At 35.8% G+C, this 20,659-nt stretch overlaps 1 protein-coding gene across 1 annotated transcript in view; it reads right to left on the bottom strand.

The window, feature by feature from the left end:
* Positions 1-20,659, bottom strand: part of LOC137923457 (ras-specific guanine nucleotide-releasing factor 1-like) — a 53,726-nt gene that overhangs the window by 25,629 nt on the left and 7,438 nt on the right. The window contains exons 4-12 of the mRNA XM_068766716.1: positions 10,218-10,365; positions 8,639-8,758; positions 6,625-6,722; positions 6,374-6,431; positions 5,157-5,328; positions 3,639-3,832; positions 2,991-3,116; positions 1,689-1,791; positions 584-772 (exon numbers count right to left, since the gene is read on the bottom strand). Coding sequence (XP_068622817.1) covers positions 584-772; positions 1,689-1,791; positions 2,991-3,116; positions 3,639-3,832; positions 5,157-5,328; positions 6,374-6,431; positions 6,625-6,722; positions 8,639-8,758; positions 10,218-10,365 — 1,208 coding nt within the window. The remainder of the gene's footprint in view (positions 1-583; positions 773-1,688; positions 1,792-2,990; positions 3,117-3,638; positions 3,833-5,156; positions 5,329-6,373; positions 6,432-6,624; positions 6,723-8,638; positions 8,759-10,217; positions 10,366-20,659) is intronic.

Genomic DNA, 20,659 nt, shown 5'->3' with positions numbered 1-20,659 from the left:
AAAGATAGACACAGTTTATTTTAAAAGTCATCCGCCTACAACTTCAGATACACCAACGCCGTAATAAATTATTTGTCATGCGAATGAAATAATTTTAACATATAACTTTCATCACTCATTTGTAAGTATTAAACATTGATTAAAAATTAATATTAACTCTTCAATTCCATATTTCATCAAGCACTAAAGATTTAATACAAATTCACTAACAAAAACACATATGTCAGTTGACGCCGTCCGCCGGTATAGAGGACGAAAAGTTTTGGAGTTTGGACCACAAGTAGAGAGAGATATGCTCGGGGTTTCGAAGCGAGATTGATTCAGAAATGAGAAAATCCGCAGAAGAACCAAGATCATCGATGTATTTCGAAGAGTTGCTCGTCGGAAGTAGCAATGAGCGGAGCACATCGCTCTTCTAATCGATGGTCACCGATGGTCATTCAATATGCCCCACACTAGGTGGACAGGCCACATAGTCAAAGTCACGGGAAGTCATTGGATACGGGCAGGGTAAAACCAGTCCTTTTGACGATCTTCGTGAGAGCCCTAAATCACCATGAACAAGGAAGAACAAGATTTTTACCATCATCATCATGATTAGAAGGATCCTCAACCAACAACGCGTCGTGGAGTGGTAATCTTCCGTTCGGCGGTAAATGCAGGCGTCCTCCAGTTGCTCGCGTCGTCAATAGCAGGTGGTTGCTGAATAGGAAAGCCTGTCTTGCTTGCAGCGATGCACGACGACCTTTGCCAACTACTTGAGATAATGTGCCTGTTTAAATACACACCAAAAATATAGTTAGTAAATATTTCTTCCATGTACTGTAATTCTATGAAGGTATCTATGAGGCTGTGGACAGCTGTGGAAGATCTACAGGTATAACGTTGATGATATATCATTATTTCAGAGTCACGCTTCTAGAAAAAATATTTTGGCTTTTCGGGCATAAAGTAAGGAAGGAGTCTTTGACTCTATGTTTGACACTAATCGGTGTAACATAACTCCTGAAGATGCCCCGTGGAGGAGTGAAACACGTGTTGAATAATTTGGCGGTGGCGGTTGTGTGATTCGCATTGTTTGCCGAATACGCATTTATCAGCGGGCTGGCGGGCGGTGCATTTCATTGCACGACTACCACTGCATTTGCGGAAGTAGCTAAATATTGGTCCTTTTCTTACTTAGGATGGACTTCCGCAAGGTAACGCCTGATTCCGTTAAATATTCGGGCATAAAAATTTAGGGGTAATAACTTGAGTTTTTCACTCTTCCTTTTAAGATTCTATACGTACGTAAATATCTACACTAATGCATAGGACATCTACAAGGTGGATAGGTCCTATTGGAAACCTATGGGGGAGGCCTATGGCCAGCAGTACGGATAAAATAATGATCTGATATCTATCTTCGCACACATGGATTTCGAAACAACCTTCAGCCAGTAGACGCGGCTAGGGTATGATATATAAAACGACGCAAAAAATGTCTGGATGCAGGCGGAACAAGACTGTTCATCATGACCATCTTTGAAGAGGCCTGTGACTCGCAATGAGTGTCCATCGACTGATATGATGATGGTGATGAAAGCCTGTAGATAAATTATTTCTATCACAAAATACTTGTGTATAATTATCCAAAAAAGTACACATTAATGGTATTAAGGTTAGTTGTAACTATCGTAAATTCATACCTTGTCTGATAAAAACTTGATTCACATCAAGAAGAATATCGCATCCTTCTATGATCATCCGCTCAACTGCTAGATTCTTCCGTAGGTTCTCTGTCTCGCTGACCTGTTGAGTTATTTATTTATTCATAAACTTTTTGATCGACATCGTTCAACTTAATATAAAGTTACAATGATTTGAAACGTGAACTGAGAAAAGTCAACAATAAACAGCTTGTCCTTTTTGTGGTCACAAGTCAAGGTCAAGTTCGCGACCCTGAAGAGCAAGAGAAGACCGGAATACGAGTGATGCCCCATTTCCTTCCTCAAGCGACAGCCCAGGCTGGTCATGCTTGGCAAATGGAACAGGTGGAACTGGAAGGAACGACGGTATCACAAAGACGAAGTTCTTCCTGGACGCCGTATAAGCCTACCGCGTACTCTGGAAAGTTAAGCTGAACACGTGTCTGGTCCAGATGTTCATAGTCCACAGGTTTAACCTCAAAGATAGTGCTTCCTGCATCTGTGACCCGGTAATAGACCAAACCGTGGTGCACATTATTGCCGGCTGTCTTGTGTTTGGAGGACTCCTTGATCTCGAGTTTGAGATGGGGAAGAAAGTAGAAGAGGAAAGTGTTGCCAAATGTCGTCCTGTTGTCGTGCATCAGACCATTGCTAGGAAATAAAAGTAAACATTAAAATAAACAAAAAAATTCAAATAATTTATTTTATTACAATTTTTTGTTTATCTGATCTAGTAAGAATGAACGCTGCAAAATTAGAACTAATTTAATTAGGAATGTAGACGAGAAAAGAAAGACGACGTGTAAAAGAAGATCAGAAAGTGAAGAATAAAAGATAGAAGAGATAGAATTTGTGAATAAAGAAAAGAGAAAGAGCAATAAATATAAAAAATGAAAAAAATTATTTACATCCGCATTGTAACATCCTTGTCTCAAACAAAGCAGGGGAACGAGTATAAAAAACAGAGTAAATGAAGCAATTCATTCTCAACCTATATATTTTAATAACGTTAGGGAGCAAGGATTACCATCGAATCCTCCATCAAACTATTGGAGAAGGAGATGGTATAACGTTTAAATCCTGTAAAGATTTTTCTAACTTCTGAAGTTACTTATCGACTCTCCTGAATTCTAAAAGATGTAACCTCTAAGTCCTGTCAAGATTTTTCTAACTTCTGGTGTTTGAATCTATGCTCCTCAATTCTAGAAGATGTAACCTCTAAGCCCTGTCAAGATTTTTCTAACTTCTTGAGTTTTAATCTATGCTCCTGAATTATAGAAGATGTAACTGTAACAGTGGTACCTCGTCGTGCATCTGGCGAGACAGTTCTTCGAGTTGAGCGCGTGCGTGCTGCAAGCTTCGACGCTCCACGTGATCGTGAGGTGTGTGTGCTAGCAGCTCATGCAATGTGATGATATACCGTGGTATCTAAAACAAGTTTTTACATTAATTATCCACAGACCATTTACATTTTTAATATCCTTTGCTATTATATTATCGGGCAGTATGTAACTACTTTTTTTTCTTCTAAAAACCTGCCCGTTTGCAGTCACTGCTTCAGCGAAGGTTCAAGGCGTCTAGGCTAAATTTCTTAACATTAACTTATGGCTGTCTTAGAAAACTCGGCTAGCGATGTTACATTATTTGTGTATCTGGATCCGACCGATCCGAGACAGCTATAATCTTGGAACGTTTAGACAGATTATTCATGAAGTGACTCTCAAAGGCGTTCCTGAGGATATCACAGTTTTGGCGGTCAATCCAGACACGTATACCATGCCTTCAACTTTTTTCTATTAAGCATACGATAAGGAAGGAACAAACTCATCAAAAGACGCTGGATGTAGACGGCTTCCAACCGGTCTTATCATATGAGTAAGACCTATGCCCAGCAGTGGACATCCCATGGCTGAAATAAAATGTGAGTGTATGTTAGAGTAACATTCAAACCTGATGCATAGGGTATGTGAGGAAGGTCTCCAATGAACGGCTCTGGCACGCCGGTTTGCTCTCCAGCCGCGCCAGGAGTTGTGCGAAAGGCTGGCTTTGCTTGCACTCCGTCAGCACTTGCAAAGAGTAGTGATGATTCCTCACGTACTCCTGGTAGATTGTCAGCATCGGCAACAACATGTCGAATAGGTCTCCTGTAACCAAGTGTCTACTAAGCATATGTCCTGAATCAAGTGAAGAAATGAAAGAGTTATTTAACGAAACATTCTTTCTCTCTCTAATGGTATTACACGCTTGCTATTCGATATTGGAGTTAAGATCATTTTGGATTAGAGAACTTTAGGAGTAGAGAGAGTTTCTCTATTCTTAATATTCTTCTTCTGCTTTTGATGACCGGTCCCGCGCTGCTCGCATTCAGCGACTACCCGCAATTCGGTAGGGGGCGTACCCACGCGGCGACAAACAGGGCGTGGCCGCTATTCGAGAACCTTTCGGCCCAACGGAAAAAATAACAAGGAGAAGTTTGTTCATTCCGAGTACTGGCGCGCAACTGTCATAAATTGGTCATAGATAATAAATCACGTGTGACAGAACAATTTTTTTTATAATTCATTCATGTTATAGTATATTAGCTGATCCCGTAAACGTTATTTTGCAAAATAAAATAAAAGCTTTTAATTAACAAATAAAAATAAGGGTTGATCGTAGAGGGTGAAAATTTAGGGTAGTATGTATTTTTGTATTCTGTATCATAAAAAAATAAAAACAAAAAAATTGTCTAAAAAATATTAAGGGTTGGACCACTCTTAACATTTAGGGTGATGAAAAATAGATAGTGTCAGATTCTCCACCCTGGCCGATATGCATGCTAATATTCACGAAAATCGGTCGAGCTGTTTCGGAGGAGTTCAATCACGCACACCGTGACACGAGAATTTTATATATATTAGATATAGAATACCGTTTTTTTTTTACTTTTATCGGGCAGATTTTGAAATATTCGTACAAAATATGTATAAAGTGCGAAAATAATTATGTTAACTTTGTAAGAAAAGGACCAATATTTAGCCACTTCCGTTACACCGATTAGTGCCAAACATAGAGGTTTATGTTACACTAATCGGTGTAACATAACTCCTGAAGATGCCCCGTGGAGGGGTGAAACACGTGTTGAGTGATTTGACAGTGGCAGTTGTGTAATTCGCATTGTTTGCCGCATACGCATTTATCAGCGGGCTGGCGGGCGGTGCACTTTGTTGCACAACTACCACTGCATGTGCGGAAGTGGCTAAATATTAGTCCTTTTCTTACTTAAGATGGACTTCCACAAGGAAACGCCCGATTCCGTTAAATATTTAAGTTAACTTTAAAAAAAAATTAAAGACAAAGAACACGCAAGATGCAGGCAACTTACAACCGATTCTTTTGGGAAATCTATGAGAGAGATCTATATAGGTGAATTGGTAATGATGATAAGAATAAAAAAGCAGAAAATTTTAAGTTAGATATGAAACTCACCTAACACTAACGTCGGCCACGATTCCATTCGTGAAGTGAGTCCCTTGAAGAAGATCTGATGCAGGAACAGCACTGTCTCGCTATTCAGGAATATTGAATTCACGTCTTCATGTGTACAAGGTGGCTTCTTGGAGCTGGCCGCCATTTTGAATGGCCGAAGGAAGCATGTGACCTTTGGAAAATGATTAAAATAGGTAATAAATATAAATAAGAGGTTTATTTTTACATTAGCAAATATATTAACAGCCTTTGTAAGAACAGGTTGAAAGATCTTTTGGCTTTTTCAACTGGGTCGGATATATAAGGAAAATATCAGGATTAGAAAGCCGCAAAGATCTCTCGTGTACCGCTTACGCGATACAACTTTAGCAATGACTGCACACAATTCGAATCTCGCAAAGTTTTTAAGTTCATGTCAAACCATGGACCATTATGATGTATAAAACATTTTCTTGTCCGCAGTTTGACTACCAACCTGACGAAGATGAAGCAAGCAGACTCATTATATACTTAAACAATATTATTATCCAATAAAATGTTCTTTAACAATTATTATAAAAGAACATCTTAATATAATTTATATTGAAGAATGTATTGCATTTTATCTTCATTTTTAAAACACGAATAGATTCTTTGAAACTAAAATTCTTATAGAACGGTTTAAAAACACGTCGTGACATCTTCAAGTCGCAGTATAAAATGACAAGTATACACATATACAGAAACATAGCTCACTAACGCCATCTGTTGAAAACACGCAAAACTTTTTTCCTTTTGTGCTTGGGATTTATTTAAAGTAATGCTGCTAGCCGATCTAGGCTTTGTGCAGCTTCATCGAAATTGAGTCCGTGGAAACAGAGGTTCACGGACTAAAAAAAGTTACCGCTGGCGATCGTACCCCAGTTACGACGAATACACACGCGGAGAACTATACCCGTGTAGGTGTATAGTGTAGTGAGTGGGGTGTAGTGTGTGTAGCACGAAGCGAGGACTACTCGGCGGTCGGGAGAGACACGGGCCTCTCTGGACCGCCCTCGCTTGAACGCGGGTTAGGCGGGCGCGGCCGCCGTGTCATGTGTAGGTGTGTAGTGCATGACATCGGCTCCGGGGCTCGATGTGAGGCGTATATCCTGACGTTGGGAAACTTGTTTCTGAATCATTTTAATATATTTTTATTTAATGATGTATGAATCAAATATATAAATATTTAAGCTCACCAAGATTTCCATCTGCTCAAGGTATTCCTCTTCAGCTTCTACCATTTTGAACACCAAGCTGAAATGCAAGCCTTTTATTAGTAAATTTCTTTATGTTGCCCACATAAACAATATTATTATCGTAGTAAATTAAATATATCATATTATGATTATTTACATCCTTGTATGTTTTATTTAAAAACTAAACTAAATAAAAGAGTTCAAAGTTTTAAAATTACGCTATTTTAAAATATATTTATTTCAAAGCAAACCTGTTCCTTTTTCTCATGCTTTCTGCGTGCGGACTCTTTATGTACTGATCAACAATCTGCTTCCATCGACGACGGCACAACCAACCCCTGAAGAAGCTCTAAGAAACAAATATAAATGATTTGAGATGTGAATAACACTTGCACGCACACTATACCGTCTGAAGAATATGACAAATTGGTACAAATTACAAGACGCACACGAGATCTTTGAGAATAGACGACTAGTTTGTCTACCTCCCCCGTCCTGCAGATTATATACCTCAGAAGGCAACTAGCGTTAACGTGTGCTCATTAATGCTAATTGCTACAGTCACCGCATGAAGTATTTAAGAGACAATTGACATAACGCACACGAGATCTTTGGGAATAGACGACTAGTTTGTCTACCTCCCCCGTCCTGCAGATTACATACCTCAGAAGGCAACTAGCGTTAACGTGTGCTCGTTAATGCTAATTGCTACAGTCACCGCATGAAGTATTTAAGAGACAATTGACATAACGCACACGAGATCTTTGGGAATAGACGACTAGTTTGTCTACCTCCCCCGTCCTGCAGATTACATACCTCAAAAGGCAACTAGCGTTAACGTGTGCTCGTTAATGATAATTGCTACAGTATTCGCATGAAGTATGTGAGAGACAATTGACATAACGCACACGAGATCTTTGAGAATAGACGACTAGTTTGTCTACCTCCCCCGTCCTGCAGATTACATACCTAAGAAAGCTACCAGCATTAACGTGTGCTCATTAATGATAATTGCTGCAGTCACCGCATGAAGTATGTGAGAGACAATTGTCATAACGCACACGAGATACTTAAAAATGGACATCTTAACGAATATCAACCTTCCGTGTCTTATCGGTCACAAAATTTTGAATTTAACTGGCATTTATGAACGCAATATAGTCACCGTTTAAGACATGTGAGCGAGAAGTCAGTAAGGACACAATTGACAAGACGCATATGTGGTCTTTGAGAACAGACGGCTAGAAGTTTGTCTACCGCCTCCATCTTGCAGGTTACATACCTCAAAAGGCAACTGACACTTACGAGCATATTATAATCACCGCCTGAAGAATGTGACAGATTGGCACAAATGACAAGACGCACGTGAGATACTTAAGAACGGACATCTTAACGAATATCAACCTTCTACGTCTTGTCGTTCACATATTTTACAGTTTACTAGTACTTACGCGCACGTAATAGTCATAGTCTGAGACTTATGATTGAGAAGTCGATAAAACCACGATTGATAAAACGCACATGAGATGTTTTAGAATAGACGGTTAGACATTTGCCTACCTCCCCTGTCCTGTAGATCATATACCTCAGACGGCAACTAACAATTACGGGTAAACTATAGTCACCGCCTGACAGATTGGCACAATTGACAAGACGCACGTGAGATACTTAAGAACGGACGACTTGACGAATTTCAACTTTCCACGTACTGTCGGTCACATATCACAGAAGGTATTTACGCGTATATTATAGTAGCCGTCTGAGATATATGACCGAGGAGTCAGTGAGCATATAATTGACAAGACGCACGCAAGATGCTTAAGAACAGACAGCTTGATGAAAGTCAACCTTCCAAGTCCTGCAGATGACATACCTCAGAAGACAACTGTCATTTACGAGCATATTATATTTACAGCCTGAAATATGTGAGCAATGAGACGTAAATGGCTAGATAGACATAACGCACACGAGATACTTGATGACAGAAGAAGAACGACTTGACGTTTGTCTACTTTTCCTGCCCTGTCATTTACACTGCATGTGCGGAAGTGGCTAAATATTGGTCCTTTTCTTACTTAGGATGGACTTCCGCAAGGTAACGCCTGATTCCATTAAATATTACAATTCGATAACTTAGGACAAGACAATAAATTAAGTGAACTAAGTTGGATAATTAAGTACACGATATAATTATATTTTTATATCCTATGTATCAGTGTAAAAGTTACGTTCAATCGTTTAAATAAATGTCATTGGCGAACTCACTTGAACTTTTTTGATTTTTCGCAGTTCTACGGGATCTATCTCTTCTGAGTCGCTTGGTGACAGGCTGGTGGTGGACGTGGTGCGTGTAGCTGGCTCATGTTCCTTCTTATATGCGCACAGCTTGAAGAGGAAAGAAAATTATATATTTGTATATATACACCAATACCTCACTTTGCGTCGTGGTTTCTTTCCAAAAAATACACGACGCAAATTGAAACGCCGTAAAGTGAATTAAGATTTTCTATAGCAAACCATGTAAAGATCGAAGATAGGTTCCAGAGTCACAAAAATACTACTTTTAAAAAGAAAATTGAACAAAGTAAACGTTTAAAAAACAAAAATAATATAACTCTGCCAATAAATAAGTAGGAATAATATTTACCTTTTTTGTAACCAGAAACAACACGTAAAAATTAAAAAAAAACTCTTTTAAAAAAAGCACAATATATTGCATTGCAATACACTACGTAGTTGAAACTGAACTCTAAAATTAGCAAAACAAAGTGAAAATAAAACTGTAAAATTGCATTGATTTTTAGTTAGAAAGGAAATCACCAAGTTTTGATGGCATGGCGCAATTAGAAACTAAAGTGTTGCCATCTTTTAGAGAAAAAAGAAAATATCCAAAAAAATTAAAGACTCGAACCCTAAACAACGCGACCTCGAAAATCTAACGACGCACAGTGAAAATTAGTACTAATTAAGCAGCGACGCAACTTCGAAAAAAACGAAACAACGTTAAGCGAAGTATTGGTGTATATATATCGGCGGACTTCATCCAATGTGATTCGTCATGTCTTTTCAGTCTATAGATGCCCAATACAAGGTATAAGCCTCCCCTAAAGTAGAGGGGAGATGAGGGAATAAACCATAATCGCCACACTTGTCAGGGGGGTTGGCGATCGCAATAAGATATTAGAGTTCGAAGAGAACGTTGCTGCCCATCTTCTAGAAACTTGTATGTAGGCAGTAGCAGTTATATATAATGAATGCACAAAGTGTGAATTATGTAAGACTATCTCCCGAGAATCAAAGCCACGACCTTCGATCGCAAAGTTCTCCACCACTTGGCTACGACTGCTCGTTCTTAATGTATATATGTACACATATACAATTTAATATACAACCTATTTTAACTCTGCGTTTGGCACTAATCGGTGTAACATAACTCCTGAAGATGCCCCGTGGAGGGATGAAACACGTGTTGAGTGATTTGACGGTGGCAGTAGTGTAATTCGCATTGTTTGCCGCATGCGCATTTATCAGCGGGCTGGCGGGCGGTGCACTTTGTTGCACGACCACCACTGCATGTGCGGAAGTAGCTAAATATTGGTCCTTTTCTTATTTAACCTATTTTAATTCACACTTTATACACATTTTACATTTTCAACATTCTCTTAATAATTATATTCTTTCTTTATATTCATACAAATAATTTTCCCTCATGCATGTCGCCATTTCAACCGGATCTATTAAAACTCTATGGGGGGAGTCTATGTCAAGCATTGGACGTCAATGAAATAACGATGATGATATTTTTGTCTATTGGGCTACTGGTCATAAAATCGAAAACAATTACCTCTGTGCGAAGTTTCTTTACTTCATTGCTGAGCTCATCACACTGCTGGGCATACTGCCAGCGCGAGGTCCTCTCGCTCTCCACCACCTGGAGCAGGTGAAGCTGCTTCTGCTCCAACTCCTCCTTCTGGAGTAGTAGCTTGTTGAAACTGCAAACATATATCATAGAATTAATTTTTTACCACTATAATAAGTTTTATAGGTTTTACATATTTAATTTAGAGCCTTAGTTGAGAAAGTGGTCCAGGTGGACCTCTAGGAGTCCACTGTTGACTCCATAAGGGTTTATATGTCATAAAAATCTGCTTCGCGATTCATAAGCGAGGTTTACAAAAATTTATCTGGTTTCGAAAGTGAAGAACTAAAATAGAAGAAAATATTTTAAGAAGTGTAACAATTATTAATTTTAATTATTTCTATATTCCATATTCAGTTTAATGTCCAATCTTAAATATATTTTTTGTTCCAGTCCGTCAGTACCAGCTGAATTTTGAAAAAAAAGTGTCTAATATACTATGATTTCAAGTGTCCATAAATTTTAAGACATTGAGATGAGAATGCATCCAACTCTTTGTGGACATTCCTTGAATACAAACGAAGCCCGCTTTATTAATGCGTTCAGAGTAAGAATGCGTGGCGTTCACGTGAAATTGCTCTTTATTACTGGCCACTATCGACACAAGACACAAGACAGGACAAGACAAGTGATCATATTGTAAAGATTTCAGTATAAACTCAGTTCGTTCTGCTTAAAAACAAATATTAACAAAAATTAAAAAAAAACTCTGGTCTTCTACTTCTTCTTTTGAGCTCATGGACGTCCACTGCAAGGCATATGCCTAACCCAAAGAACGCCAAGATGACAGGTGCTCTGCCAGACGCAGCGACATCCCGTGACCCTTACTATGTCGTTCACCTAGTGGTTCACTACCACCACTTTTATTCCCAACGGTCATCGGTGGCATGAATCTACCACTGCCACCCCAGATGAGTTATTTTTCGAACTATGTCGGTAATCTTGATTCATCTGCATATCTTCTCATGTCAGATTCAATCTCGCAGCGAATCTCCGGGCATGTTTCTCTCTATTGCCCTCTGGGTGACCTTGAGTTTTCGTAAACTAACGTACAATGATATCTTAAATATATATTATAATAATACATGTAGTAAAAAGTATTTTTCCTCTACTATATATATATATATATATATATATATACATACATAAGGTTAGGTTAAGTATGTATGTAAGAAAAGGACCAATATTTAGCCACTTCCGCACATGCAGTGGTAGTCGTGCAATAAAATGCACCGCCCGCCAGCCCGCTGATAAATGCATATATTGGTCGTTTTCTCACATAGGATGGACTTCCGCGAGGTAACGCCTGATTCCATTAAATATTTAAATATGTATGTATTAATACTTAGTAATTAGTACCATTTTAGTACACGTGTACTTCTTATATTTAATGTTTAACAGATTCTCGATACGGACGTCTTCTTCCCTCGTTCGAGAATGTCAAGCGAAACAATGTTTCCGTTGATATTCTGCATACAGGAATACGTCGGATATTGTGAACCGGATTTCTCGCTTTAAAGGTCACATATATTACATTCAAGTGAACAAAAATATTCCGTTGTAATATTTTGAAATGTACTTTAAAATTATCAAAGTTAAACGTATATTGCCAGAGACATAGCTGTCTATTTATATGACTATTTACTTTGTATAGTTGTTGTAATTGACAAAGTGTTTCTCAGATAGAAGCTTCGTTGAAGAAAATATTAAGGTGTATATATATATACATATATGTATATATAACAGGTGGTGTAAAAGTAATGTCATATTGTGAATGAACCCTAATTTATTTAGAAGAGTAATAGAAGAGTTAGAGATAATAGAGTAATAGATATATATATATATATATATATATATATATATATATATATATATATATATATATATATATATATATATAAATTTATTATATATATATTTAGATATATATAATTTATATTTATATTTGTGATATTAAAGAGAAATTTAGAACAGAAATCTAAAAGATATATAATGTAATAAGGTTATTTATTTAGATCATATTGGATTCGGAGATGTACAGTTAAATTTAACTAAAAAATTAATGCTAAAAATGTCTATATTCGCGGATTTAATAAGTACATATATTATAAAAGGATAGGTATCCAATATCCTTTGCAAATGCCGTCAAATGGACTAATAAAAAAAGATATGTTAATATGTTAAATTCCCAGTCCACTGAAGAAGTAAGACGGGTTTGTTAAACTTTTATAAAATTAGTAATTGTTTTGATGGCACTAAATTTTTCATATATTGATTAAAGTTCATCAACAATGTTATCAAACAAAATTCAACAATGAGCAGTGGTAGTCTAGAGGTATGAACTGGGATTTGCAATCATAATGTATCTTATATACCTCACACATTGTTAATTTATTTTTTGAACAAATTTTGTTAACGCTTGCCCTGGAAGCTAAATATCTACTCTCTCTCTCTCTCTCTCTTTCTCTCTCTCTTTAACTATTTTATACTCTGTATAATACTATATTTATAAAGAGCAACTGTTGAGTTACTCGTAGACCCATCGATTTTGATTTCTTAAATTCCTATATGGAACACCTCTGTTCACAACCAAGTTTCCCAAAGTTGGGCAGCAGTGTCACCGCGTACTATAATACCACAATGCGATCGCCAACCCGCCTGCCAAACGTGGCGATTATGGTATATCCCTTCAAAGATATCTGTTCAGGAGGCGATAATTAAATAAAAATTCGTTGAAAAATATTTTACAATACAAAAAAAATATTGACATGATTGATATCATCTAGTTTAGTAATGAATTTGTTCTATCAACTGGATTAGGTTTATTGTTCTAATAAAATCCCTACTGAGAATGTTCTGAGCTCTTTTTTGATAAAGACATATTTGACGTTTGAGGAGAACTACAATTGGGCTCTAACAACAAGTTTGTCATCACTAACATCTTAAAAATCATCATGTATGAAGCCACCTTTAAGATTAAACGAATACGGGGAGTACCCCGTTTAGTCAAGCGACATCTAAGGTTGGACATGCTTGGCGAATGGAGTAGAAGGTATGTGGAAGACGAGACGGCTTCAACAGAAAGGAAGTTGTTTCTGATGCCGATACAGCCCACCGTGCATTTCTTACAGTGAACCTTGACACGGTTCTGACCCAAATGTTCAGGGAGCACTGTGAATTTTCTGAGTAGCTGTATATATTTAAGCTCAGAGAGAATTACCGGTGCATCTGCGACCCAGCGGTGGACCAAACCGTGGTGCACGCCACAAAAAGCTGTTCCGTATTCACTAGGAAAAGATTTAAGTGCAAAATGGAACAGGAGACGGGGTGAGAAATAACACCATCGCCTCCTTGATGTAAGACAGAGAACGCCATCATACCTCTTAAATATTGTGACAGAATTGTAAATGAGGTGATTAATAGAAATAAAAGTTAATAATAATTTCAGTAAAGCGAAGAAGACAAGAATCAAAGAATGTGGTGCAGAAAGAGAGGCGACATGTGTAAGTACTGTAATTGAAAGAAAGAGTATATAAGATATTGTAAGGTTTGAAAGAAGATTCAGTGAAGAGAATGTAAATCAAAAGAATGATGAAAACACTTATTTGTAAAATACTTTCTTGTTCAAAAAACGAGAGATCTCCAAAAAGACTATCACTGTCATCACCCATTTCTTCATCAACATCAAATATAATATTTACATCAATACAACTATCATCGTTATATATATTTCTATTAAATTTCTTATGGTTGCTTACTTGCTATGTCTGAATGAAAGCTGGTTCAATCAAGACGAAATAAAATATAAACGTCATTCTATATTCAAAAATGTTTAACAATATTTTTTTCCTTAATATTTGGGTGATGACATTCTTCGGCCATTCACGGCGTATGCATAGATATATTGAATAGATCCTCGGAAAGAGGCATGTAATGATGGTATTGTTAGCGTATTGAATGCCTATTGAACACAGCCACACACATACAAACAGTCATTTTTCAAATTAAATATGACATATCCTGTGCTCGTTGAAGCCTTTTTTATTAGTCCATTATTAAATCCGTGAATTTAGACTTTTTATTGCATTTATTTTTTAGTTAAAATAAACTATACTTCTGCGACTCCAATATAACCTAAAAACGTAACCTTATTACGTCATATATCTTTTATATTTCTGTTCTAAATTTCTCTTTAATATCACAGATAATATATTTCTTTTAAGTACTCATGAACTTGTCTTTTCGCCACAAAAACAATAAATTTTTCTCTTAACGCAATCTCTATTAATGCTTGCAAAGTAATCTTATTGCATACAATTACGTAATATGAAATTTATTGTGTGAATTATATAAGAGTGTAATCTAGGAATCTAAGCCGCGACATTCGACCGCAATTCAGTTCAATATATGTATTTTTTATTTGTTTGGTTCACACTCAGTCATAATAAATGAGAGAAACGTTTCTTTGCATTCTAAATGAAAATTGGAGACAACATTTATTTATATATAACTATAGTATAAGATAATTTCTCTCTACTATGTAAGTATATGTTCAAAATAAACAATAAAGTTTTCTTCTAAAAACAAAAAAACGTCATTTAGTTATTATTTAAATTGTTCAAAGCCTATTTTGTACAAATACCAACTGCTTTACCGACCGGCGACCGTAATTGACGCCATCTTAACATCATTGTTAACAGCGCCATCTATGAAGTGTCAAGGTTAAACAACAACTGCTTTACCGACATTAAACAAGCGCGGCACAATAGAAAATACAATTATTAATGAAACTATTTTCTTTACAAAAGTACCATTTAAGTTATTTATTTTTTGCCACCTCGGTAGGCATAAGCTGAAGAAATTTTAAGATCTATGATTAAAAGAATGGATAATTTTCGACAGTTTTTGATATCCGAACCGTATCGGATATATGCAACATAACATTATTATTATTTAATTTAAAAAGTAAAAAAAGCTAAGCGAAAGGCTTTTTAAATCAAAATCTAAATTATTGAAAACGACTACAAAATAATTTTACGTGATTTGCGAATTCCGTCAAAAAGCAAGTCATCCAAATCGTGTGTGTTTCAGCGATTCGGCGGAATCAAGGCATTCAGTAAATAAAACTGTTCTTTAAAGAAGACATTGAGTTGAGATTCTAGAGCCATCAGGAAAAATTTAGAATTATCTGAGAAAAAAACCTAATGTTAAGGATCAGAATAGAAGGTAAATTATGGATTTAATTAAAACTCTTTATAAAAATTTAAGAGTCATTTCCCATCCATTACCTCAAACAAAATGTTATATCACATATTAATGTGTATAACATTCTGATATAATAAACAAATAGTTAATTACAGAATATATAATTACCTGCTTTTTGTTGAGCTGTGATTGCCCAACAGTAGAAAACGTAAACTTGTAATCGTAGGTCGCCAGTTTGATTATAAGATACATACATTATTCACAATTTGTATTAATCATATAAGATTGATACTAGTTACAAGTTTCCAGAGAATAAGCTGCAGCATTCCTTGCGCACCTTAATAGTAAAAGTAAATGTAAAAACAAAGGCACGGACGCTAAAGTCTGTCGAATATAGATCCTAATAATAATAAAAAAATTACGGAAATATTAAACGCAAATGTGAAAACAAAGGCAACACTAATGTCTGTGGAATATAGATCCTAATAATAATAATAAAAAATTACGGAAATATTAAACATTAATGTAAAAACAAAAGCACGGACGCTAATGTCTGTAGAATATAGATCCTAATAATAATAAAAAAATTAGGGAAATATTAAACAAAAATGTAAAAACAAAGTCACGGACACTAATGTCTGTGGAATATAGGACCTAAAAATAATTATTAAAAAATCGAGAATATTAAACGTAAATGTAAAAACAAAGGCACGGACGCTAATATCTGTGGAATATAGATCCTAATAATAATTATAAAAAAAATCGGAAATATTAAACGTAAATGTAAAAACAAAGGCACGGACGCTAATGTCAGTGGAATATGGATCCTAATAACAATTATAAAAAATCGTGAATATTAAATGTAAATATAAAATAAAGGCTCGGATCCTAATGTCTGTGGAATATAGATCCAAATAATAATTATAAAAAATTGTAAATATTAAACGTAAATATAAAATAAAGGCACGGACGCTAATGTCTGTAGAATATAGATCCTAATAGTAATAAAAAAATTACGGAAATAAACGTAAATGTAAAAACAAAGGCACGGACGCTAATGTCTTTAGAATATCGATCCTAATAATAATAAAAAAATTACGGAAATATTAAACGTAAATATAAAACAAAGGCACGGACGCTAATGTCTGTGGAATATAGATCCTAATAATATTTATAAATAAATCGTGAATATTAAACGTAAATGTGAAAACAAAGGCACGGATCCTAATGTCTGCAATATAGATCCTAATAATAATTATAAACAATTCGTAAATATTAAACGTAAATGTAAAAACAAAGGCACAGACGTTAATGTCTGTGGAATATAGATCCTAATTATAATAAAAAAATTATGGAAATATTAAAGGTAAATGTAAAAACAAAGGCACGGACGCTAATGTCTGTGGAATATGGATCCTAATAACAATTATAAAAAAAACTAGTGATGTACTTGAATAAATATGAACACGCGTCCTTAGTATCTCCCGGGCATGAAGTACACAGTTTCCCATGACACTTTAGCCATGAGAATATTATATGTAACACGCCCGCCCGGCGGATGCCGTCCAGGTGCCGGGGTAAGGCCCTGACCCAATTTCGATTTCTTCCCGGGACCATTTCCGCGTGACTCATTTAGCTTCTACACCGCGGTGTTTTCCGAGCCTTTGTGTAAAATTTATTTATTTAAAGTGAGTAATCATTTACGTCGTGAAAAAGCCAGAAGAGCAGATTAAAAATTAAAATATTACAAAAAAAAACATACATATTAAATATAACACAAACTAATTTTAAAACTAGATGATATTAATAATAATAATATAAATCAAATATGTCTATGGGAGGTTATAACATAATCGCCACGCTTGGTAGGTTGGCAATCGAAGTGTGGTATAATGGTATGCAGAGAACGCTGCCGCCATCTTCTGGATTTCTTTGAGAACAGTGGCATTCTAATAATTTTGCGAATAAGCTGTTGTTGAATCAATCAACATAAAAAGTCGACATTGTTGTCTACAGGAAGCTACCAGCTCGGAAGGCAGTTCTGTTTAGAAGAGCCGAGAAACTCAACAGTTGCTCTTTACAAATATAGTTTTATAAAAAACGCGCGACAATAATTAGTTTCCTAAGTGAGCATCAACATTTAATTCCACGCATTAACATCAGTATAGTATTCTTGGATAGAAGATCTTTGTACAACAATATTATTTTTAAATCCCTTCAGTGGCAGATCTGAAATTTATTGTGGAATTTTATTGTTCATACATATACCTTGTGCCATAAATGTTTTTTTTTGTTATATTTGAAAATGACAACTAGAAGTATGCACAATGGTTTTTTTTCCTTGAATTAACACCGTATATATATACATATATATATGATAAATAAAGTTAACAGTTGTTAACTTGATCCGATTTAGCCTTTGAGGTTAAAACCCGTGCCGTACAAAGATTTCTCGGTGGCATTTCGTGCAATATTGAAATTTATATAAACTTTAGTTTTCATTGAAAATTATATTTCGAAAAGCGCATTGTTCTGCTAGGAAATACTTTAAACTATTTTACGTATTCTCTCCTGTGTAAACGCATAAAGCCTCCAACTTCAAAGTGATGACGTAAGGTTGTACGTCAAAGCGGAATACCAGACACTGGTATCAATAAAAACATGCAAGTTATGAAAGAGATATTTTAAAATAAAATAATATATCATAAATTTACTAGATTATTATTTTACCCTCCGTGATAGAATGAGGAGACATGGCGTAGAATATCCACGTTGGACAGACAACCTTGATAAAGTCAACGGATTATTGGAATTCTGTGGGTAGTCCTATATTCATCAGTAAACGTCCCATATCCGAGCTATGAAAAATGAAAATAGATACGAAAAGCATCGCCTTAATGATGGAAGACGACAACCTTCGCCCATCATTTCTGTCGTTTGCTCGCAGGGTGGTAAGCAATGCAATAAAAAATAACAAAACCAAATAGGAAAACTTGAACCAAAATGAATAATATGCACATGTAAAAGAACTCATTAAATAATAATAGAATGTAAGACAAGACTCTGATGTAATAAAAAGTCTAATCTAAACAAACCTGTGATATCAAAAGATAAAGATAGAAAATGTAGGAATAAAATAAAGATTGGAAATAAAATTGTACCTAGCCACCTAAGAGTAAAAAAAAGATGACGAAAGGAAGGCGCTGAAAGCAAGAAGGAATGAAAGAACAAAAAAAATTACAAGATATTGTGAAGGATAAAAGGAAAGAATAAAAGAAATTGAGAAGAATGAAAGTGAGTGTAGAATAAAGATAAAACCCTGGAAAAAATTATTTGTAAATAAAGTCCCTGTCCCAAACAAAATAGGGGTACGAGAGGCTCCCAATAGCGGGGCACATTTAAAAAAAAATATCCGAGCTATGGTAGCCTAGCGGAGCCCAGAGGATTGAGATAACGCTCTACGAAACCGAAATTATCAGATTGTCTCTTTCCAAAGGTCGATGTGCAATATTTATCACCAGGTATTTTATTCAGTTTGACTTTGAACGCGCGGTTTGCTTTGAGATCGACTTAATTAAAAACGCCAAGATCACGTTTCATTATTAATTAATAATATACCGACGCGACGGTCTGAAATACGAGAATATTTTCTTATAATAACAGTTGATGTTCGCTTAACTCTAGCGTGGTAGTGACGCAATAGTTTATTTTTATAGCAGTTTTTTTATATGATTAATTAACACCAAATAAATAGGAAATATTTAAATTAATATAAGATAAAGAAATAAATGTTATAGTAAGTAACAAAGTTAAGTAAGTAATAAAAGGACCAATAACATATTTAGCCACTTCCGCACATGCAGTGGTAGTCGTGCAATAAAGTGCACCGCCCGCCAGCCCGCTGATAAATGCGTGTGCGGCAAACAATGCGAATCACACAACCGCCAAACTACTCAACACGTGTTTCAGCCCTCCACGGGGCATCTTCAGGAGTTATGTTACACCGATTAGTGCCGAACACAGAGTTAAATAATATTAGTAGTAAGCAATAAAAACTTAAGTAATATTTATTTTACGACAACCCCCGCTTTTAGGGACCTCTTATACAACCTCCGTCTTGGGTTCAAAGTGACAGTTTTTTACTAATTTATTCAATTTCTTTTCTTATCATTCCCTCTCTTCTTTTGTACGTCTTAATATTTCTCATTCCTTTCATTTATCACCTTGTTCGAGAATGCTTTTTTACAATTTTCAATTTTGCTATTTTGTCTATCTATATTTTTAAATATTTAATGGAATCAGGCGTTATTTTGCGGAAGTCCATCCTAAGTAAGAAAGGGACCAATATTAAGCCACTTCCGCACATGCAGTGGTTGTCGTGCAACAAAGTGCACCGCCCGCCAGCCCGCTGATAAATGCGCATGCGGCAAACAATGCGAATTACACAATTGCCGACGTTAAATCACTCAAAACGTGGTTCATCCCTCCACGGGGCACCTTCAGGAGTTATGTTACACCGATTAGTGCCAAACATAGAGTCGGTTTACTTTGTGGTTAAATATTGGTCTTTTTCTTACTTAATAATACTTAATCACGTAGTAACGTCTGTTCTACACGCTAACTGGCCTTCTATTGCTACTTCAGCAAAACAATCAGCTGGACCATATCGGTAACTTACATTTCTCTAATAATTGATTCATTCTCGATTTATAGTAACATTTGTTAATCAAATACAAATTCAAATTTCGTAGCATCTTTATTCCATTAGACTTTAACATGCATTTTTGATTATACTACTAGTTCGAAATGTTGAGAAAAGCCGGTCGAATCGCACGTGCTGTATTTAAATGAAATTCAACCGTCTAATATATTCAGGCGTTACTTTGTGGAAGTCTATCCTAAGTAAAAAAAGGACTAATATATAGCTACTTCCGCTATGTAGCAGTAGTCGTGCAATGAAGTTCACCACCCGCCAGCCCGCTGATAAATGCGCGAGCGGTAAACATTGCGAATTACACAACTGCCACCGTTAATTCACTTCTTAATTCTAAATTCAATCATGTTTGTAGATGTATATGTATGCGTATATATTATTTTTGTAAATCGTATTAAAATTAATAATTGATACTGATCTATCCATGCAGATTTTAGCCTGCCAGAAG

Source organism: Battus philenor, unplaced genomic scaffold (genome assembly GCF_028537555.1).
Source record: "Battus philenor isolate CCGP_79_NKW_IND1 unplaced genomic scaffold, ilBatPhil1.0.hap1 SCAF_21, whole genome shotgun sequence".
Lineage (NCBI taxonomy): Eukaryota > Metazoa > Arthropoda > Insecta > Lepidoptera > Papilionidae > Battus > Battus philenor.
Note: the sequence above shows the minus strand (reverse complement) of the source record. Positions and strands in the feature narration are given on the sequence as shown.